We start from the raw sequence: 23,385 nt of genomic DNA on the forward strand, positions 1-23,385 counted from the left end.
CTTGCTGCCTATGAAATTTGATATCTTCAATTATAGAGAATGATGTTGCATGCTAATACTTTTATAATCGATCAATATGCTAATCAAGCTTAAGAACTATCGAAATGATGGATTAAAAATCAAGATGAAGCCTAGTAGAACTTAGGGCATTAACACACAATTTTTATTATTTTATGAAATAATTTAAATATATAAACGTTTTATTTTTGAACATATCAAGGATTAAGTTCAATTATTCTTTTATTTTTCATGACTTTTAAAATTTTAAACATCAATAAATTATTAATGTTGACTGATATGGTAATTATTTAAGAAAAATTTTTCTTCCTTATTTGAACGTGTTCTCTAAAAATAAAAATTAGATGGATTTTTGGGATAGGATGAAATGTAATTAATAAGAATTTATTTGATTGTGAATAATACTTCTGGCAAAGTGACATAAGATTTGAGGTAGAAAGGTGTTAGCTGAAGAGGTGCTTCTCTTGAGAGAACTAATTAAGAATATGTCGGGATGTTTCGTTGATGACGTGATTCCAAGAATATTACACAGGACTAGCTTGATAGGATTTGTTGAATGAAGAAAATGTATGTTGTTTTGGAAGGAAGGGTATTTTGGTACAATGAAAGATTTACGATGGTTAATTTGAGGTCTTATTTTTATATAGTAGTATGATATAATATGATAATATTGTTGACTCATCATTTAACCTCAATTGCTAGTAGGGATAATTTTTATATATTTGAAGTATAAGGGAGAGGAGGGTGTAAACATATTAGGGGTATATGTAACCTTTTCCCCTCTGTAGTCGAGAAGATACGCACAGGGTTTGGAAAATTTTGGGGACTGAGACAGGTAGAGTCAAGGACTTAATTTTGTAAATTTATAAATATTAAACCTTTAAATATAAAAATAAGAATTCATATTTACATAAGTGCCCTTAGATCTTGTTTGGTCCCAGGAACTGGAGGTGGGATCTAGATTCAAATAATCCTAAGTGAAGTCAAGATGAACACCATATTCATCCTTTAGGCCCATCAAATTGGCTAATTACAAAAGAAGCTGATTGGTGATTATTTTACTTCACTTTTGGGCCATAGAATAAGCCATTGACCATATAATCCTTCTATTAAATGAAGGTCCACCAGAAATATCTATCATTGTTTGGTTGATTTCAAAGGAAAATGTGCTACCAAAAAAGAAAATTAAAAGGAAAATGGGCTAATTTGGTGTTGGATCTATATCGGATTCTTGTTCGTGCTTGTGCGGATATCGTCCGCACAGGCGTGAATATGACACGTGCCCAACAAAATAATCAATGGATTACATTTATTTCTTCAACTTTTATATCTAAGAAGTTTTTAATATTACAACTATCCACCTTTGAGCTTTTTAAATTTACAAAATGAACCCATATCTTTTTCAATTAAACAAAACCCTTGACATACGAAGGTGCATCTCAATTCAACTTCAAAGTCTTCATTATCCTCAACATCACTTGCATTCTTTTTTTTTTGTGGTCGCATTCTTACGTTTCCCCCAAAAGGAGAGAAATTTTAAAGAAGAATTGAGAAGAGAGTATTTTCACATTGCTTTGCACTATGAAAAGCTTAAAACATAATCGAAAAAATCAAAACTCCCAATCGAACAAAATTTTAGTTACCTAACCTCTCCTTCTTTTTTCCTGTTTGTAGATTAGTTAGTTTTAATTCTTTGTGCTATGGACCAATCGTCTTCCGTGAGAAATTGAGGTCCGTGTTAACTTGGGGCCCGGGGGGATTTGGGAAATGTGTGATCGGAGCGACCCTGACCCCTTGACTACTACCTCACAAAGATATTGCCACCACTATGCTAAAAGCACATGCACAACATTACCATCTTGTCATTTTTTTTTGGAGGGGAGGGGGGCGGTATGGGGAGCAAACTGAGACTTATACTAAACTCTTGAGTGTTACATTAGAAGAAAGATAAGTATTATGTACAAAACAAGTTGGAGGGGATTGCCACCAGACTTGACTAAATTGGAACTTCTTAGCACTACGGACTAATAAGCCATAATGACAATTACAACCCCCTATGTATTTAGTAGAAATAAACATATTGAAAAGAACTAGAGCACCATAGTATTTCCTGGACTAAGCTATAACTTGACCAATCGAGATCAACGGCTTGGCCATTTAAAGCATTGATGGCAGTAGGACAATCAGAATAGAAGACAATTGAATAATACGAAGTTCTAAAATAGTCCCTAATAGCTTCAAGCTTCATCATAAGATTTGATAAACCAAAACAAAATGTTGACTTGCTAGCACAAAACTCCTTGTAGGACTCCATATGACACAACTTCTACCAACTTGTTTTGATGCAAGATCCCAAGTAGCATCGGAGAATACTTTGAAGCTAGTCCAAAGTGGTGTAAAGCCTTCAATACAAAAAGTATAAGAATCTAGAATCTGAACTAAGTGAAGGACACATCAAGTTTGGAATTGATGAAGATAACATTCCATTGCACCATTGAATCTCATTCTGTAACCTGTATGACCACACTATAGCATTAGAGAGAGATGGTTGTGTAGCATCAAACAAAAAATTATTTCGATAGACCCAAATAATCCACCAAGCAAACTGCTCAAAGAGTACACATGTGCTAACATACCTAATGAGTTGAATCTGGCATCTAAAAAGTCTAATCAATTGTGAGTAGTATGACTGAAAAATTCGTAAGTGTCAATTCTTGAAGGGGAGGCTCTTCAACAAGCTCTTGCAAGCTCACAATGAAATAAAGCACATGAAATAGTTTCTACATGAGATGCACACAATAAGCATATTGGAGAGGGATGCTGTTCCTATCGAAAAGTAACTGTTGAGTAGCAATGCTTTCATGGGCAACTTTCAAAAAAAAGTTCTTCATGGGCAACTTTCCAAAGAAAAGTTCTTACTTTAGTGGAATTTAAGTATGCCTAATTCTATTCCATTTGACGTTTGGGGTGGAAGAGGAGGTCCTTGAAGCTGTGAGGGTAGGTTTCTAATAGTATGATATGCTGATTTAACCTGGAAATAGTCATTATTTGAAAATTTTCAAACCCATTTTGTCTTACCTTAATGCATAATGATGCACTTGGTAATGTTGGCCCATGGGATTGTGAAATCCTAACTAAAACCACCAGAGGTGGTGGTCTAAAGGTACCAAACTCACTCCTCAGGTGGTTTGGTAGACCCCTGTGTTCCAGTTTCAAATCCCCCTTGCTCATCTGTTTCTCACATTTGGCTGTTGTGTGCTCTTTGGCCTGGGCATGAGGTCACTACTGATTTTTGTGGATTATACTAGGCCTCTGGTGGGACTACGTTGATGGGTCCAGTGCTTTCTCAATTCGTTATCAAATTTTACCAAAAGAAAGAGGAAAAAAAATTCGTCTTCAGATTTGGGGGTAAAACTGTCAATTCAAGCCAAGTCACAACTAGTTTTTTTTTTTTTTTTTTTTTTCCTTTTTCCAAAGAAGGGTGAAGGTATGGTTTATTTTGGTCCAATCGTGTATCGTAATTCGTATGCGACGAGAAAGAAAGTTCACCCGGACTTCCCATTTCTTACGCAGTCGTCAACGATTCTGCCGTTCAACTGCCATTTTCAATTTCCCCGACGTTCATTGTGTTTTTCTCGATTGATGATCACTCTGGTAAAGCGAAAGTCTTCTCTTTCTTTAATTTGATGACTAGATCTGAACTTTCCTCAGACATTGTTCACTGTCTTTCTACAATCAGGTCTGTCTCAAGTTTCCAGTAATTTCACAGTTTCAGAATAATCTCTGGTTCTAACGATTCAAATCTTTCATAGGTAAATCTTTCAACTAGTCATTAAGCGGCTGAATCAGGGTATAGGGCTTAGCTATGAACATTATCTTTGATAATTTATTCAGTTTCCATATTAGTAGAAGGTTGTATGTGAGGAGGAGGGGCTGCCCAGATTGAAAACTGAAACGGTCTGCTTTGTTTCATTTAGTTGCATGCTTTCCAATTGCAGCTTGAGAAATTTTTAAGATTATTTTTGTGCTTCCCCCCATCAACTGTTTGCCCACATTCTTGTTATTGTTATCTCTCTCACTAGATCTTTTACTCAATGAAACGTTCAGACTAGGGAGATTTTATGTGGCGTGACATTAGTCAGGTTAGATGGATATGGTTGGGATCAAGGTCAAGTGTAGGAAATATTGGGGGAAAGTAAAATTGAACTCTGACCCTTATCAGACGGTTAGATCTGAAACTATGTACTACTCTTAGTAGTATTTGGAACAGGGATAAATCAATAGTTTTAGTATTGAAATTGGGGTTTTGAAGGCTGAAATTAGGTTGCTGATTGCAGACATGAAGTAACCTTAACAGTTGATGATACCAGAATAGGATTCAGACATGGGATGGCGTAAAAAGTAGCTCTAATGAAGGGTAGAAGTAGAATAGCAAATCTAAAATATATTAAGATTGAATTTTCAGAATTAGTTCAAATTAGGACTGAGTTTATCATTAAGGTTTATGAACTGGTGATTCCAAGTGCAACATGATCTAATAGTTGGTTTGCTGCATATAAATTTCTAAAAGATGAAGTTTTAGGTATAGAAAATTTCAGGATAAACCTTACCTGTTAATTTCTTAGTTTGAAAATAAAAATGATAAACCAATAAATGATAGTAGAAATGAAACATGAGCAACAAAAGTAACACCTGTGCTCACACACAAGGGATTCTTCAAGAGAGAAGAAGAGGAGGAAGAACAGTTTTTCATTAGTAAAACTTGCGTACAGCACTTGTCCTCTTACAAAATAATATAAAAGACTGAAAATATACTCAAGCATTAATAGGGGAAAGTCCTAACCCCAAACTTACTAGGAAACCGAAGAGGGAACTAACTCAATGACATTGACAAACTTTAAATCCTAATATACCTATGACTTCAGTTTGATGTGGACTCTGGTGATTCGAGTCACTCCACTAATTCAATAGCCAACTAGAAAGTTAAGTCAACAATTTAAATTGACTCACATAAGACTGTTGCAGTTGAACTAACTTAAGTAAAGAAACAAACTTGCTAACTCTGTATGTATTTGTTAATCTTATTACTCACACTTTAGGCCCATAAAGGTGGTCAATAACATTGAATACCCCATGGACCAAAGGCCTGACATGTATACTACCCAACCATAGAACCCATGTGGATTCCATCTTATCTGTGGCATTCCTGGCCAAATGTTGTTCCAGTCTTGTGGCCTTACATTTTATCCTTTGTTTGTCCCCATCAATGGGAGTACAATGCTGCCTTGCCATATCTTTTCTATCACCTTCCCTGCTGCCAGGCCATGTCCTTCCTCTTACTTCCTTCTTCCCTTATCACTTCCCCTATTGCCTCCCATCTCTGCCATTACCTCAACTCCTTTCTTTTACATAAAGTAAAAAGAAGCCATTTTTAACTGAGAAACAATATTCTAGGATCACTAGAACAATTATATGGGCACTATTTTCCCCTAATCCTTATATTTTTGTCATAATTAAAATATTCATCAGAATTTCATTTAATAAAGTATTGGTGCAGTGCAATGCAATTAAACCAAATATTTGCACAACATTTGAGTCTTTATGTGCACTTCAAAATCAAAATTTCCTTTTGTTTTTTCTAGATAGTAAGGGCTATTTTAATTTTTTTTTCTATTGTTTTTTCATAACGTTGAAAATAAAAATGTACCAGAAAACAATGATTTCCAACAATGCGAGGCTCTAGATTGGCCAAGGGTGAACAATGTATATATGATTGAGTGCCTATCCGGTTTATATTAACCTTAATTATTTTACATTTTGTTGTCAGAAAATCAAATTCTTTACCAGAAAAATTAATAAAAAGATCTCTCTATCTACCTATAGAAAAAAGGGAACATGGTGAGATTGTTCAGCAGCTTCAGCATCCATTTTATAGCATTAACAAAAGGTTGACTCTATAAAATTTTATAGCCAAATCTTCCATAGCTTTTCTACCTTCCATTTAGTCTCTTGTCTGCAAGGATTCTTCTTCTTCTCATGATATATATCAATTCTACACTCTTTCCCATTAAAGTTCCTATGTTCCAAGATGCTAAGTTGATCCTACATGCCTTTGGACTAGCTTCTTTGTCCACTCTTGTTCATTATGTGAAAACTCATTGCTTACAGGGATGCCATAGCTAAATCTGGCTTGCTATTCACTACTTCAAGGGCCATAGTGTAGTGTGTGTGTGGTCCACCGGCCACCCTTGCTTAAAGTTGTTGAATTAGTGAACTCAAGAAGTAAAATAAAAAACTATCTAAAAGTTATGAAGTGACTACAAGCATGTTTGCAAAACCAGAAGCTGACCAAATTTTGAAATTTTAACCTGAGCAACTGGATTAGTTGAGTGCAAGATTATCAGTGCTTGATACAAAAGAAGAAAATAATGTCTGGAATTTTGACAAGAAACCATGGTTTAGGACCATTTTATATTCTTTGTCTGGTCTAACTTTTTTATTCTTAATATAATTTTACTCAAATAATATTTTAAATGGAAGGGAACAGAGAAATTAAGGCCCACTTTGAATGAACTGATTCCTATTTGTACAAATCCAAACTGATCATGTTTAGCTCTGAGCTTGGTTCAAATTCTACTTTTAATTCAGACTAAAAAACTTAGTTAGGATTTAGGAATAATAAAGCATAAGAAGACTGACTTGTGGCACAAAATTTAATTTTTTGCTCGCTACTTTTTGAGTTGCAACCTGCATCAATAGTTTATAGTCATCTTCTTTTTTTTTTTGCTCAGAGCAGTCTTCCTTTCTTCTGTATTTGTGAGCAGGAAACATGTTGACTTTCTATATATATATATATATATATATATTACACTTATTTTTGTCAGTTGCTTGAATGTGGGCATTTGTTGCATACAAATGTCTTTCCCTCTGTTTTCTACTTATGTTTATGTGATTAATTTTTCCTGATATTATTGTCTTCCTCTCATGTTATATAACAGAGATGTATGATAATATAGGAGCACAACCTGGGGTACCAAGACCCCCATTAAACCCTCAGGCCAATCCATTTGAGAATGCGTTCTATGGGGCTGGTTCAGGACTCATCCGAGGTGGGTTGGGCGCATACGGAGAGAAAATCCTGGGTTCGAGCTCTGAAAATGTGCAAAGCATTGTAAGTAAAGAGGAAAAAGAGCAAGAGACAGAAAGGATAATTTGCTTTTTGAGAAAACTCTCACAGTTCACCACTAGTTAAATTTTAAGCTTTTGGTTTATTCTGCTGACTTTTAGTGACCATACAAACATTTAAAAATAGGAGTGAACCCCTGCTGCCATTGCTCTCTTTTTTTTTTTTTTTTATATGGGTAAATGGCTTTGAGTGCCCCTGACTGGTAAACGGGTAACCAACAATTGGCCTTTTTTTTTGGGCCAGTGACGTTGGCACACTCTTGATGTAAGATATTTGCAGATGACCTGGTTAATTTGGGCGTCGGGCAAGAAATGGGTTGTCAACCTCTTCTGCGTTCTGCATTGGAGTCAATACAGTTTGCCATATGTATCTTATTTTAACTTTCTCTACATCTTTCTTGCTGAATGTTCTTCTATGAGCAGATAAGCAGGTATTTCTCTGATCCCCAGTATTATTTCCAAGTGAATGACCAGTATGTAAGGAACAAATTGAAGATCGTTCTATTCCCATTCCTACACAGGGTAATCATAAAGTATTACAATATTGTTTCAGCCAGCTGCTTTCTGTCTCAAGAGTTTCTAAAGTCTGCATGTAACCCAGGGGCACTGGACGAGGATAACCGAACCAGTTGGAGGCAGGCTTTCCTATAAGCCCCCAATTTATGACATAAATGCTCCAGATTTGTACATTCCCTTAATGGCATTTGGTACCTATGTGGTTCTTGCTGATTTCTCACTGGGACTCAATGGAAGGTAAATACAGCCTCACCAAGCCATACGAGATTTCACTTTAGTCCTCCTCCTTCATCTCCCAGCAAAAATAGAAGGGCTTCATGAGATTGCTCCTTAACATTATTTGAAATTAACTTTCAACTTGTTAAGATTTACTTTTTTCTCCTTCTTTCTTTTCCTCAGCCTTATGAGATGTTTCAACATTCCACATTAGAATTAACTCTGGAAGTTCCTCTCTTTTTTTCCTTTTTCTTTTTTTGGGTGCTTCACGTTTGTCAGGTTTAGCCCTGAAGCTTTGAGTCTGCTGTTTACAAAAGGACTATTAGGCTGGTTTTTACAAGTTGTGCTGCTTAAAGGCTCACTCTATTCACTGGGTAGTGGGGAGGCACCTTTGCTGGACATGGTGGCATATGGTGGTTATGCTTTTACTGGGATGAGTGTGGCTGTTTTGGGGAGGATCATGTGGAGATACTCGTACTACTTCCTTATGCCATGGACATGTTTGTGCATGGGGATATTCTTGGTGAAGACAATGAAGCGGGTTCTGTTTGCAGAAGTGAGGAGTTATGATTCAAGCAAGCATCATTATCTTCTGCTCTTCCTGGCTTTGGTCCAGTTCCCATTTTTCTTCTGGCTTGGCAACATTGGAGCTTGATTTGACTCCACTATTTTGAGGCTGGAATTTGATGTATTGATGCAAATTTCGGTTAAACTAAAACCCTCAGTCTTAAACTCTTAATTTGACTTTGTTTACCCAAAAAAAGGGGGAAAGAAAAACTCTAAATTTAAATATCAGATTGGCATATATATATATATATATGACCCATCGTTTTTTTAGGATGGGTAAAGATTCTGTGTATGGTTTGTGGTTATATCATTTATTTTGGATTCATACTTGTGGCATATTAGTGGTAGTCTCTGCTGTAGAGGTAGTGCTGTAGAGGTAGCAAGACTAGGGATGTCTCAGTAAACTCAGTCTCTTACTCCTTTCTTATCAAAGACTGAGCTGATGATGACAGAAAAAAAAGTTTATTGGATTTATTAAATTAATGAGGTTCAAATCTGATCCATGATTGAACAAATGCGTTTCTTGTCAAAAGACAGAAATAAACGCTAGTTTGATTCATTTTCCGGATGACAAAAAGGCACAATATCACCATTAAAAGTTATTCTGTTGCTAATGACAGACATCTCTTAATGAAGAGATCATATGTTCAACTTATTTTTAGGAGGATGCAAGCTACACAACATCATCATTACAGAGTCTCAATCGCTTTCCCATTAGGGTAGAATAATTTGTTCCTTTAGGTTGTGTTTGTTTGCTGGAATAAAGGTAGAGTGGGAAAATTCTTTAAAAAAATAAATTTCTTTTACTTTACTTTTAAATTCTAAAAGTGTGAATTGTTTGGTTGTTTGGGGTAGGAAAGTGAGAGACAAGTTTTATTGAATCAATAAAACTTGTCTGGTGAGGTGGCAATCTAATTTTCCCACCTCAAGCCTTTTGAAAACCCTACAAAATATGTTGGACTTTGTGGAAAATTTTGAAAAAGTAAAAAGTGGGACCCACCACTATTACTTTTCTAGAGAACCCTTTCCTTCTCCTTTACCACGCTACACATGGAACCCACGTTTTTTTTTTTTTTTTTTCACCTCACTTTTGCAAACAAACGCAGCTTAACGTTTTTCAATCATACAATAGAGGTGGGATTTACCTTTGAATACTAACAAAATAAATCCAAAATGAAACCTCTAGTGGGTCTCATATGAATCATATCCCTATTGTGTAGTTGAGAAGCATCATGGGAATATATTGTTCTCAGTTCTCTCCGATGTAGAAGGGAAGTGATCTGGACTCCTCACAATTACACGCAGCAAGTAATTTTTAAAATAAGAAATTTTCAAAATTTACATTTCAAAACCTAGCCCTTAGTTTGGGCCAACCTGAGCCCACTTTGAGTTATGGGCCTTATGGCTCAACTTGGCTCTTAAGAACTAAACCCTTAGTTCGGGGGCTGCGCAAAGGGCCCCACAGGTGAATCGAATTCGTAAATTTGGAAATTTTAGAAGACTTCGGTAAACCGTTCGATTCTGATGTACGTTTTCGTTATTCGACGATCGACATCATCATTGAATCTATAGAGACCATCGACTCGTAAGCTTTGGAGATCTAGTAAGTCTGCAATCCATCACCCGGCGTTTCAACGCAGGGAGGACCGGAGGACTGGACTCTCTCCTATTCTCTATTCAGATCCGATCATCAAGGTTCGTTCTTTCATTATCAGCTTCTGTGCCTTTGATTCTTTTCTTATAGAAATCAGATAAAACTTTTGTTGATGTCTTCTTTTCGCAATTTCTGACAATAATTCGTTGATGATGCTATTTTGCAGGGCCTGTGCTTTGGATCTTCTTTGCGCCTCCAGAAAATGACCAATATCCTTTGAATTTCCTTTCTTTCTTTTTTTGGTGGGTTTTTCTCTTGGTTTTGCCCTTCTGCGTTTCGAAAAATGTCTAGGTTTTTGCTATGATTAACAAAAGAAATAAAAATCTTGAAAGTCATTCTTTTTCCCTGCTGGTTAGGCTTGATTTTGGGTCGAATCTCTATCGTTAGATCTTGCGATTTCCATGTTATCTTCGTGAAAAAGTAGATAAAATTGAGCTCTGTATCTTTCTCTTCGTTGGATTTTGTTGACCTTGATTTGAACCAACGGGGAAACCAGAGAGACCGTGACCGGGAAAGAGCTGCTGCCAGGGGTGGCTCCAAGAAGGGCAAAGACGATGGATTGACTCCTGAGCAACGCAGAGAGAGGTTATTTGCTGTACGCTTATATATTTTTTATGCTCAAATTTCCTCTTTTAGCCTGATTTCGAGACTTGGTTGATGCGCAGGGATGCAAAAGCGCTTCAAGAGAAAGCAGCAAAGAAAGCCGCCGGCGCTGGAGGTGCTGCTGGGGATACAAGTAATAGCAAAGACAAGAAATAATGATCGGCAGTTAGTGCTTATGGGGAATTTAGGTACTGAGATCGGATTTGTGTTTTTTCTTTTACTAAGTCAGAATTGAAGAGTTGTATTGGGGAATTGAGTTTCATGGGTTTCTCTCGTTCTGTATCATAATATCTTATGTCCAAAAGTCTTGACATATATTGTGGACGAAATAGTTTATATCTTCTTACTGCAACCCTGTTGGATATTGGATCCGTAATATATATATGACCTAATGTTCTCCTTTACTTTTGTCAATTGACTTTTTCCTGTTCTTGCAAATTAGGGTGAGAGGTTTATGCAATTATTTGATGTGTGCATCTATGGTTCCCTGAAAACAGAATTTAACTTACCAAATTTGCTTTAGCTGACCGATGTCTAAACTAAAGGAATATGAAACTCCTCTTTGGGCTATGTGTGCATTTAATAAATTCTAACTAAGTGTTCTCAGATGATGTGTCTTGGATTATGAATCATGTGAACTAGCTGTTGTTGCTCCTAATTTCTTTCTGAGGTCTGCATTTATATGTGGGCATCATTTTTATTGGGTTATTCAGCATAAAATGAGAAAAAGTAATTCCCCTAGTTTTCCATGCATTCCAAGGAAGTGTCCATTCTCAACTTCTTTCTGATAATTAGATAGTCAACTGAATCTAGATAAGTTGGGGCTCTGGTGTTGACTGCAGATAGCTATCCTGGTCAATTCATAAATAGGATGAATCACATTAGCACTTGTAATGGAGTGGTTGATATGTTTAGAGGATGCAAGCTTTGGGACTCTGCAGAAGCTAGGGAGTGGAATTGTGAGCACCATTGACACCATTATGTGAAGTATTTGAAGTTCTCTGCTGGGTTGTGTATAAAGTAGGAATCTTCTTCTTTTTGATATATATAAGGAAGGGATCACCACTGATCAACTGCTTACTGCTAAAGGGGTTGATAGGAAAGTAAGAATGATGATGGGATATGAGAATGCGGGTTCAAGTTGATCTATTGGGGTGCTGGTGAGAAGATGCCTCTACTTGGAGTCACTTTCACTTTCCCAGGGATTCAATTTGTCTTTATAGAGTGAGTCCCCTATGAAGTGCTTATGTCACTTGTAAGGAAGATGGACTACATGGAAAAAGTTTCTTCCCATCTCCTACTGGATACAACATATGAATTCTAGTTATCCAAGCGTTGCAAGAGAGATATAATTTTGTAGCTGTTGGAACTTTCTAGCTTTAAGTTTTGCTATACTAGAGGAGCAGACCAGACCAAATTGCTCTACATTTTGTGGTTGGAACGCCTTATTTTTGCTTCTTGTTTTAGCTTTGATACAGCTTTTGTATTTACTGATCCATATGCCTTAGAAGCCTCTTTTTTTTTTTTGGTCAAGTAAAATCTAAATGTGCCATGGAAGCTACAGATAGAATTAGTCATGCAGTAATGCTCATGCTTGTGTTCCTTCCTTGCCATTTGGTGTTGTGTTATATTTTCTTGCCTGGTAACTTTCAAGGCAGTTGTTGATATGGATCAGAGGTCAATGTGTAGCTACAGGAACAAGGCCCAAAGCCAAGCCAGTGTGTGTGTGAAGTTTGACTGCTGAGGGAGTCAGTCTGGCCTGGTGATATGGCAGTATTTTGTTGGTTCAATGGAACATCACATGAGGCTATCTTAGTTCAGCTAGAAGCATGAAGTTCTCAAAAGCAGTACCACAAATTACTGCTTATGTGGTACTGCTCACGAGAACATTGCTGTGGTCATATGGACAGCCAGCATGGGAGATTAGATCCTGCCAACATTATATCATATCCCAAGTTGCTATCTCATTGCTTTATGTTGTGGCACTGATATAGTTTCTATTTTTGGTTTATTCATTTTGTAGTTTGTTGGTTTGTTTTTACAAGCAACTTGGTTTCAGTATATAATCTCTTTTAGAATTTCTGTTTTTATCTCCTTCCTTTTTAAGTCAAAACCTTACTTCCTATATAGTGTATTAGAATTCCCTATATTCGTCCCAAAAATTAAAATCTCCGGTGGAGTTTCCAACAATTATAGATGAATGAAATCTGATTGTTAATCTGCAATGGCTCTGAGAGGCCATGGGTGAGAAACCCATGGGAGAAGAGTGAGAGGCTGAATCCCATATATAGTATCCTTGCTCTCTTCTCAATTCTCTGTATTAATTTTCAATCGATCTGTTGGTGCTTCAAAGATTGTTTGGAGTAAATCTGCCGCTTTACAAATTGATCAAAGCTTGTTTGGAGTTAATCTGCTGCTTAACAAATTGATTGATATCCTTTTCTGTTCACCAATTGATTATCAATTTTGAGGATCTACCCTGTCCTATCACCAGTCCACTGTAGAGTGTTCTTTGTTGAATGACTTCTATATTAGCTTTTGCTTTATCTTTAAGCCAAAGGTCAGTATTTCACTGGATTGGTGGAGGTTCAAATTGTTGTTTGTTTGATGAAATGCAGTCTTCTGTAGAGACTAATTTTGGCCTATTTGGATTGGCATATATGCCTAAAATACATCTGCAGGATAAACATTGGTTCCAAAACTTTGTTCCTTCTACATGAGATCCTGCAGTCTTGGAGCTCAAAGATCATGAGCCTTCAGTCATTTAACTTCCAATTGATGATTGTAGAGGGAGTTGGAGGATTTTTTTAAAATATTTTATGGATGGTCTCCAGAGGTGCTGAGATTTAAGATATGCGTACCTTATCATGCCTAAGACTCTGCAGAACAATCTCATTCCAAATAAGGATGATGTTAACTATTGTTGGTGAACTAGTTTTGAAAACCTATTGTGATCAGTAGTTGCTCTAGGCTTTGTTTTTGTTTATTATCTCTTCTGCTTCGCAGGGCAGCTGGAACATTAAGTAGAACTTGGCTTATAAATTAGAATAAAGGAAAGAAGAAATGAGTTTGTGGAGCATTTTCATTTTCCTTTTGATTTAGGTGACAGCATACTGAATTCTTTTCCCATCACTGACTTGGTGTTTGCATCAATCTCAAGAGGCACTGAACCTGGTAAGTTCATAGTCTTTCTGTTGGCTAGGGAAAATTGAAGCTCTAGCATTATTTTTCCTTTTTCTATTATCATTATCATCTATCATTCAATTTGGGTTGAATTCTCTTCACCCCATGTTCACTGATGGTGATGTGATGTTAGGACTGTTCTCTGGGTTCATCAGCTGCTCATCCTTCTGGGTCTTAATTCTTTTTTTTTGGTAGAAAGCAATTTATTGAAGGGACGGGCACAAGGCCTCACAGGAACAGGCTTCCTGGAGCCAAGTAGTTGATAACGGTCAAACAGTCTCACCCTCAATCCTTCTGGGTCTTAATTCAAGGGATTGTATATTGCATACCCTTGAAATCCTTCATAATCTTTCCTTTCTTCCATTATTGCATACCCTTAAAATCCTTCACTGTCCTTTCTTCTCTCCATTGGGACAGCAGAAACATCTTAAATTCTTTCTCAGTGCTTGAGTTGAAGCAAAGCTTACATGGGAAGATGGAAATTTAATATTCCCTCACCATGTTTGGGTTCATGTGACTTCCTTTAAGGCCAAGCAATATACATACATAATATTTGGGGAAAATTTCCAGATGGACTGATTTTCAAAAAAATTTATAAGACGTTTGTAAAATTTTGTTTTTCACTCAAATGGATTCTTTTTTTGAAAAGAATTATCAAATCTCAAATTTTGTGATAATTTTTTTCGTCCAATTAATATTCTATTATGAATTATCAATATTACCCTCAACTTATTAATGCCATTTGAAAAACAATTACATCAAATGATATATTTTTTTAGTTTGCCTCAAATTGTAGTCATTTTTAAATTTATTTAAAAAAATCCCCACCCCTAATATTAAGCTCCCCATTTAAGAAAAAATTGATACTAGTAACTACTCTTAAGAGTAAGTTACTAAAACAATCTAAAATGTGAGTTTTAGGAATTGAATTATGAATATTTTTATGTTAAAAAGCTAAAAAATAGACTTAATTTGGATAATTTATAATAAAATATTAATTGAATAGAAAAAATTATCACAAAATTTGGGATTGATAATTCTTTTCAAATATAGAATTTATCTGAATAATTTTTTTAATAACATGAAGTCCATACCAACTCTGAGAAAGAATTATTGAAGAAATTCAATTAGAATATTCAATATCCTTAGAATACCAAATGTAACACATGCATGAAAACCAATATTGCTATGTTACATAAGCTTTCTCTTTTCTGAGAAAGATGATGCATAAGCTTGTTATGATATATCAAGTTGACTTTATTATTATTCGTCCTCAACTATGATATATATTTAAATGTAAGTGTCTTGTCAAGGTTCTATTTTATGGTACTTTTAATATTTTAATATAGTCTTTTAACTTAAAAAAACAGATAAGACAATACCTTCTTAGTTGATAATATAAATTATAAATTAACTAATGAAAATGAACAACACAGAGAGCTAATGCCTTGAAGCCATCTTTGTATGTTTCACTCTCACCAACTTGTATAGTAGAAATAGAGTAGTTGAAGATAATATGTTTTAATTGAAGCAAGCAAGCAAGGACAAGATAGGACGCAGGCCTTCAAAAGATAATGAATTTTTTTGATGATCTTTTGCTTCCAAATGATTAATTTACTTCTTCTTTTTTCTAATTGAAGCTTGCAAATGATTAATGGTTAGGTTAAGTGTCCAAAAATCCATGGTTTGCTTCTGTGTTTGTCATTAGCATCTGTAATTAAATATATTTCATTTCACTCTTGTGACCTAATAAATTACAAAAAAAAATTCCATATAAAAAATGGGTCCTCATTGTCTTAGGGTTTGCAATATCTTGAAATTTATAGATTTCAAATCGGGTAATTAAGGGGGGGAATGAAATTTGTGGATTCCCAAAACTTTTGATCCAAGCATGTTATATGGTTCATAAATCCGTCCGGTGTAAATGTGAATCTCAATTCATGAATTTAAAAATTTAACAACCAACGGGAAGTCATGATCTGGATTGATCTCGGTTCTGCCGCCCGAAAAAATAAGAAAGGAGCATGTTTAGGTTGTATCATAAAATTTAACATTGCCGAATAAAGAAAAAGAGACGTAGTCGTTCATAATTTTTGCCGATATGAAGTAGGCGTCATCAGAGTATATATACAGACAACTTTACAAAGGCAAACACATAAATTTTTGTCTCCGTTGTGTGATTATCTTTTTATAATTTTTGTTAGGTTCTATAATGATTGATGGACTATAGTTGTAACTTGAGATAAAAATATTGAAACAACCTCTCAATCAGGGGTAAGGTTGCAAAAGAAAATTACTCTCCGAGATTCTACTTGTGTGGAAGTCTTTGGTATCGAATTCGCTCTTCTGTGATATCACAAACCCTATAACTGATTTAAATTCTTTGTCTTCCGTACGCATTATGTTTCCGAAGTTCAATAAAAAAAGATTGATAAAGCATAAAAAATTATCAAATAAGTAAATGATAAGAATCTATACCTCTTCTCATGGTTTAGAAAATGACTTCTAATGGTATTTTAGAAATCTTATAGTCCTATTCCAGAAGGAATTAAACAAGCTAAGAATCTTGTATATTCGTTGAAAACTTTGCTTCCTCCATTTGACCTAGTGAAACCCCTTTTTCAAGTTAAGTATGCTTTGGAAAATTCCTTACTTTAAGGTCTTGAAGTTGCAGCAAATGGTTCTGTAAGCATCTTCAAGCACCATATCACCTGTTGTTATTCAACTGGGTTCATTTTCCACAGCAAAGATGCCATTCAAAGTTGGATATGGACCTTAAAAAAGAGATAAAAGGTAATTTTCACTTCACAGCAAAGCAGTCTTTAAGGAACATATGCCTTCCAAAGCTGACCAGTCTAGCTTGGCCATGGCATCTTTTAGTGGATGATCATCTTCTTTTCTTCTTTTCAATTTTTTCAGCCTTACTTTGTTTGAGGAGATATCCCAATTGAGTTCAGATTTGCTTTCTACATGGGTATCATTCAATCTTGAAAGAATGAGTTTAGAAAAAATGAGTTCATTGACAATTTTGAAACTGAACTCAATAAAATCCCAAATCAACCTTCACAAGTAGGTCGAATAATACAGAAGGGACTCGAAAAAATAAAGCCAAATAAGAAATAGAAGAGGGCTTCCTGCAACCAATGTGCTCTATCAAATGATCGAGAAGGTAATTATAAAAAATACTTAAATTTTAAAGTCCTGGAAAATTTAACGATGTGAGGTGCTACAATAAAACGGACGAGATGTGCAAGAAGTTCGGTAGGTATGCTTTTTCTATCAATCTAATCACTTCTAGAACTTTGAATGCCAATATTAAAGTGCATATTTGACCATTAAAATCAAATTCGTCTCAACAATTTTATGTAATATTTCACTTCAAAAAAATATCAACATGCAAAAATTTTACATCCATACAACCAGAGCTTCTCTGGTAAATCAATGTTGTTGAAATGACTGTGAGAAACGTTACAGATTCAAACAAATTAAAAAATCTTCTATACAGAATCAATCAATAAGAACCCTAAGATATCATTCTTTCTTTCTATCTAGAGAAATCATGTTGTGAAGAAAGCAAGCAACTCCCTACCATAGGGGTCTTATGTTGAGTCTTTGTTCTTAACGTGCTGAACACTCAACTTAGCAGCCATGTTACATGGTTGAAAAAAAAGAGGCCATGCATCTCCATTTCCTCTCTCTCTTCATTGAGAAGATTTTTCTTAATCTCTTCTCTATAAGAAGATTTTCTTAATCTCTTCTTTATAAGAAGATTAATCCATGTGTTTGCTTTGTTAAACTCTCCCTATTACCACCAGTTCTCATGACCCTCTCCACCTCTGGTCTTTTTAATTATAATATAACCCAGTCTCCCTCCTCTTACCTTTTTGTTTCTCTTGTACATAGATCCAAACTCAAAAAGAATGAAATCCTTAACTTATAAATTAATGATGAAAACTAATCACAACCTTAAATAATCTATTAATGAAGTTGTTAATCATCGTGACTTCATATGTGTTTCTAAAGTAATATATATCTCTTGTCATTGGATTAGACATGTTTGAATTAACAAAACAGATTAACTTATCCTCAAGGGGAATGAAAGTGGCCAGCAACAAGGATTCAAATCAATATAAATAATTGCACTTCTCTAGCTTGAACTCTCTGACATGAACTCATTGGATTAAACTGATCTTCATTAATAAGCAAAACATGGATTGGATTTCTGAAATCCATTGTGATTAACTTCTGGGTTCACCTTATCGTTGTCGTGAATTCCAATCCCCATCATACATGTTTTCATTAAATTAAGATCTTATCAGCTTTATGAACTGGAGATTTTGGTATTACTGTTGCAAGAACATTAGCAGTCATGCATTTTTTTCATATTAAAAGAGCAGTAAAGTTGTACTGTCTTCAAATATTAAAATCAGAAATTGTTTGGTGAAGGACATGAAGGTGGTGCTCATGAGGAGTTGGAGTCGGACGAGTACAACTTGGATAAGCTTTTTTATTCTATCTTCTTTAGGGTTTTGCTGGTTCTCTACGATATGGCTGCATATGGTCATATACAGTAATACTCACGGATACATGCACTACTCAGATAGGTCTTTTTGAATCAAAATGAGTTTCTAAATGGGTAGAGAATAAGTGTGATTAATTTAGTTTTTAAAACCATTATGAGTTGAAGATTAACGATCGCTGTCTTGTATTATCACTTGCATTAATGGGTTGATGTCAATCATCCCTGAAATGCTGACTCGGGTTTTCTTGTTTTTGTTGCAATTTCTTTCTAATGTAGAACAATTTTCCCAGAGATGAAACCTTTCCTCATTTGTGTTTAGCTTATGTTTCCAAAAGAGATCCTTTTGTTTTTGTTCCGGGAGAAAACAAAAGCTTCTGTTAAGGGTAGTTGAGATGGTTGAGAAGCTAACATCTCTGAAGTGCTCACTGATTAATGGCCATGTCCGATAATAAAGTCTTTCTTTAATGTTTTTAAGGGCCCAGAAAACAGAAAGGAACAAAAAAGAAGCTTTTGGAAAGAAACAAGTGAGGGTTTGCTTAGGAAGCACCATGTGCTAGCTCAAATTTAATAACTAAGTTAAAACTAGTGCATTGCCAGTTCAAGTTGTTCATACCTGAACTTTAATCTAACAAAACTAAATAAATAAGTAAAACCCTTCAAAAGATCTCTCTGTGTATACCTTGTAGCCAACATTGCCAATATGGTGAAATCCCATCAAAGGAAGGAAAGAATAAAGTCATGATTTTTCAATTTTATTCTCAACCTTCAACATTGGAGGTAGAATTGATCAATGGGTTTCTCTTCTTTTCTTTTACTTTTCTGCCGCTTGCCTTGAAGAAATGGTGGTGTCCTTCCACCCATGCTAAAGAGCATGTTGAAAAGGTAAAAGAAAAGCCAAATAAATCATGTTTATAGAATTTAATGATGTTCAAAGTTAATAATGATGTTTTGATCTAGATCATTATGATAACGACGCTTTCTGTAGTAAAATAGTCTCTCTAATCACCCCTCATCAACAAAAGACAAAAGAATTAGGCTTTGATGTGAGAACACAATATGTAGGCTTCTTGTCCAATTCAGTGATTTGGAAAGTTCAATTGGCACATTACTTCTTATAAAGTTAGAGCTGACTTTGCAGCAGAGAATCCAATCAGTTCTTGAATGGCTATGATCATCAATATGTTGTTATCTAGATGTGACACTTAAAGGTTAGGATCATCTATTCTCCCAAGAAAAATTGGACTCTTTCATGATGGAACTGGTAGTTAACTTCACATTTGAGAAACTGTTTCTGCTATCCTGTCATAATCTAGCTAACCTATTTTATCTTCTACTGTGAAAGTCTTAGTTTCTGGTATAAATCACTATACCTAATTTGTACTACAGATAACTAGTAATTCTGGGTTCTGCTTTTTCAGTTCTGTTTCTGTGAAGAAAATGAGAAATCATCACTATTTACAGTTCAATTCCGTATTAATATCAATCAAGAAAGGGAAAAGGTGAGAGGGGGACATGTGGGGGTGTCTGTGAAGGTCACATGAACTGTGGAAGAACACAGCACATAAAGCCATAAAGCAAAGATGATTCTGAGTTTCTAACTCATCTTCCAGTCTTTGTCATGGAACAAAAACCAACCCATCCAAGAGAGATGAATGCTAGTTAATTATGCCTAGGTTGTATGAGCTGTATGGTTTGGATTGGTACTTGACTTGCTGTAAAAACATTGAGTATTGGCAAGCACGAATGTGAGGTGGAAGGTGTTAGCTTTTCAATTTTAATTAGCTATAAATCTTATTCAGATGATAAACAAGGTTTCTTTTTTTGCTTTTTTTAAATGATGCTCAACAAATATACCTGTCAGATGAGAGGTGCTAAGGTTAAATATTTATAGCACAGTGGCCTTCTTTTGCATCATTCTCTAGAAATCTATCTTCTTCCCTTTACTTCTTCTCAAATCTTTCCTAGCATTAAGAACCAGTTTCCCAAGATGGCAAGTTTCATACAAAAGGAATTGGCATCTTATCTTCATGGAATGACAACAGGTACTGAGTGGTTGTCTGATCCAAGCAATTGGGATGGTGATGGTGCAAGCTCTTCATCACCCTCATCGGAGTCTAGTTCCTCAGCACGCAATGTTAACGTCGCAACGTTGAACAATAACTCTGCTGAATTCTCCAACCATGTCATGTTACCAGAACAAGGAGGCAGGGATTTTTCATGTGCTGGTTCTATAACATGCTCTGTGAGCCCAAGAGGAGCTGGTGCTGATCAAAGCTTCATGCCTGTAAAATTTATAGAAACATTTCCTCAATTGACAAAAGCCTCTCAACCACCTTCACTTGCATCTTCATCACCAACTGCATCAAACCTTCCGAATTTAACCTTGTTTTTGCAGGAATCCAGCAAAGATATTGCCAACACACTTGGTAAGGATCATAGCTATCTACCTATGTCATCTTCAACTAACCCCTTGCTTCTTGCCCATGATCTACATCAAATTCAACTTCAATCAGGGATGGAATGGCTCAAGATCAATAAGAATTTTATGAATTCTACATCAAAAGGCCTCAGTGATCATTGGCTTGGAGTCACCAAGACACACCCAATGAAGCATACTGGGAAAGGAATTCAAGATCATCATCAGAGGACTTCATCATCATCTCCAGGCAAGTTATTTAGGGGTGTGAGGCAGAGGCATTGGGGGAAGTGGGTTGCTGAGATCAGGCTACCAAGAAATAGGACAAGGGTGTGGTTAGGGACCTTTGACACAGCCGAGGAAGCTGCTTTCGCATATGATACGGCTGCTTACAAGCTAAGAGGGGACTATGCCCATTTAAATTTTCCAGACCTCAAGCATCAACTCAAAGCCAATTATGCTCATGGCAGCACTGCAGCACTCCTGGAAGCAAAACTACAAGCTTCCAATGACCCAAAGAAAGCTACTAAACCACCAGTATCCCCTTCAACACCAAAGAAACGCGTATCTCAGAATTCAAACCCCAAGATCTTGAGCCAGGAGCCTGTGAGGAAAGATTGTTCCTTTGTTATGGAAAACAGAACTGGATCTAAATTAGTTGAGACCAAGAAGATTCAAGAGTTATCAGACATGGATGCAGTTCTTTTGAGTAGAATGCCTTCCTTGGACATGGACATGATCTGGGATGCTCTTCCTGTATCAGATTCATGACAAGAGTGTTGAAAATCTTCTCAGTTTTAACTTCAAATGTTGTCTTGATACTTTTGAACTGTATTGATAATTATAGTAAGACCCATCAGATCATCTGCAGAGATCAGATATATCGATCTTCAAATGGGTTTTGTTTACGTGTGCAATTTTTTTTAAGCTCAAATTCCATAAGTAGGAAGCAAATGAAATTTACTTTCTCCATTGATTTCCAAATGTTGGATCTCTGCTTTCTGCTTTTTCTGTAAATTTGATTTTCTTAAGGTACTGACTTTTTATTGGAATATTGGGGCAGCATAACAATGCTTTTGTGCCTATTCAATTTTATTGTTGTAATCTTTTTGCATTCTTTCTTTCAGTGTTGCTCTCTTCCTTTCTTTATCAAGAAGGTATAGTTGTTCCAGTTAAAGGCAGATCTAGTACCTGGGGCCATATAGGGGGGAAACAAGAATATCTTAATAATTCTACTTCTCAGGCTTTAAGCTTCTGAAACTTGAATGTCAGTGGACTTACCTCTTACAGATTGCATATGTTGATCTTTCTACGTAAATTTTTTATTTATTTTTTTTTTTTTTTTGAGCTAATGGTAGCATTATTAAGTAATGAAAATAAAAGAGAAACTACAACCTGTTACGAATGAGGTTCGCATGTGCATGTACACACACATACGAGGTCGGCACATCACTCGATTCATCAGTCGGAAAGTCAATCGCGACTTATCTGCAGTTAAGTAAAGTTAATAAGAAATGTTGTATTCACGGGCAAAAAAGGACATTAACACAAATAAAAACTACCAAACAAGGATTGCCCATAAACAGCTAGACGAGCAAATGTGCAAGGCCCTGTTGGTTCTAAGAAAGGTAACTCATGCATTATTTAAGAAGGTCTCAATCTCTCGGTAAGGACATGAATATTTTATGAATAATCTCTAAGCAGACTTCGCTTAGAATTCTAATTTGATCTCTGACTGACTTGGCCATCGGAGGCAGTTGTTCGGCGCATTCTAGCTGGCCCGCCTCTAACTTCTTTTGTAGGCTTCATGATCTTCTTACTTAAAAGTTAAAACCTCACTCAGGAGTCAATCCACTTTAGTTGGGACTAGGGTTAGATTTGAGACGCAACACAACCAATAATATTAACATGAATTTCTAGTATAGATTGTATAAATACAACCAAGAAATCCGCACAAAAGTTCACTTCCCTACCATGGTGATACACTCTAATTCTTCCCAATCCATGGGCTTCATGGTTTGCAAGCCAATCTCAATTGGAAATAAATTAAAATAGAATAAATTGCAATACACCCTTAGACTTATAAACTATTACATTGTTACCCCCTAAAATTTATTCTATTACAAAAATTTTCCAAAATAATAAATTATTATCTCACTTACTCACTTGATATTTCAAGGTTTCGACAAGTTTCTACAAAATTTCGACAGTTTAGATTGAAACTGAGGACTTTTTTTCGGTACTCATGAGTTTCATTTCGCATTTTCTAAAATGGAAAATTTCGATGCAAGTTTTGAGGGAATTTTGTTCTATACTTCTACTACTACTAATTCTATTCGAAGTGACCCTACACCTTTTGTAAAGTCAGTCATAAACTAAATCAAAAGAGAAGACATGATGACTCTGGGAGAAAAGCTCACAATAGCGAGGGACAAATACAAGGAGAAAAGGAATTCAAAAAGATGAAAATTACCTTTAAAGGGGTTAGGGACAAAATCAAACTTA

The 23,385-nt window shown here is 35.7% G+C and overlaps 3 protein-coding genes across 6 annotated transcripts; all 3 read left to right on the top strand.

Moving 5' to 3' along the window:
• The first annotated feature begins 3,533 nt into the window (after positions 1–3,533).
• Positions 3,534–8,849, top strand: LOC149010407 (uncharacterized). 4 transcript variants are annotated; one of them, XM_089163658.1, is made up of 6 exons: positions 3,534–3,672; positions 3,758–3,830; positions 7,017–7,189; positions 7,627–7,725; positions 7,805–7,956; positions 8,215–8,848. In XM_089163658.1, the coding sequence occupies exons 3-6, from the start codon at positions 7,019–7,021 to the stop codon at positions 8,588–8,590; spliced, it is 798 nt and encodes a 265-aa protein (XP_089019784.1). In that variant the 5' UTR covers positions 3,534–3,672; positions 3,758–3,830; positions 7,017–7,018; the 3' UTR covers positions 8,591–8,848. The 4 variants fall into 4 exon arrangements, with proteins under 4 accessions (XP_089019784.1, XP_089019787.1, XP_089019788.1 ...); XM_089163661.1 differs by lacking the exon at positions 3,758–3,830 and having other exon boundaries at positions 3,534–3,757; positions 8,215–8,849; XM_089163662.1 differs by lacking the exon at positions 3,758–3,830 and having other exon boundaries at positions 8,215–8,849.
• Positions 8,850–10,015: 1,166 nt separating this feature from the next.
• LOC149010408 (uncharacterized) lies at positions 10,016–11,163 on the top strand. Its single transcript, XM_089163663.1, has 4 exons — positions 10,016–10,197; positions 10,323–10,365; positions 10,642–10,741; positions 10,822–11,163. The coding sequence occupies exons 2-4, from the start codon at positions 10,359–10,361 to the stop codon at positions 10,913–10,915; spliced, it is 201 nt and encodes a 66-aa protein (XP_089019789.1). The 5' UTR covers positions 10,016–10,197; positions 10,323–10,358; the 3' UTR covers positions 10,916–11,163.
• A 9,174-nt stretch (positions 11,164–20,337) lies between these two features.
• Positions 20,338–22,072, top strand: LOC149010409 (ethylene-responsive transcription factor ERF062-like). Its single transcript, XM_089163664.1, has one exon. It carries the CDS (start codon positions 20,452–20,454, stop codon positions 21,649–21,651), a length of 1,200 nt encoding a protein of 399 aa, XP_089019790.1. The 5' UTR covers positions 20,338–20,451; the 3' UTR covers positions 21,652–22,072.
• Positions 22,073–23,385: the final 1,313 nt, after the last annotated feature.

The sequence above is a fragment of the Hakea prostrata genome, chromosome 7 (genome assembly GCF_041222555.1).
Source record: "Hakea prostrata isolate BN-2017 chromosome 7, UWA_Hpros_2, whole genome shotgun sequence".
Lineage (NCBI taxonomy): Eukaryota > Viridiplantae > Streptophyta > Magnoliopsida > Proteales > Proteaceae > Hakea > Hakea prostrata.

Bases quoted from the DNA above. Each gene is read 5' to 3' on its own strand.
- LOC149010407 (XM_089163661.1), top strand. From the start codon at position 7,019: ATGTATGATAATATAGGAGCACAACCTGGGGTACCAAGACCCCCATTA. The intron at 7,726-7,804 runs GTAATCATAAAG...CATGTAACCCAG, and splicing joins TATTCCCATTCCTACACAGG to GGGCACTGGACGAGGATAAC. The intron at 7,957-8,214 runs GTAAATACAGCC...CACGTTTGTCAG, and splicing joins TCACTGGGACTCAATGGAAG to GTTTAGCCCTGAAGCTTTGA.
- LOC149010408 (XM_089163663.1), top strand. The intron at 10,742-10,821 runs GTTATTTGCTGT...GTTGATGCGCAG, and splicing joins CCTGAGCAACGCAGAGAGAG to GGATGCAAAAGCGCTTCAAG.
- LOC149010409 (XM_089163664.1), top strand. From the start codon at position 20,452: ATGGCAAGTTTCATACAAAAGGAATTGGCATCTTATCTTCATGGAATG.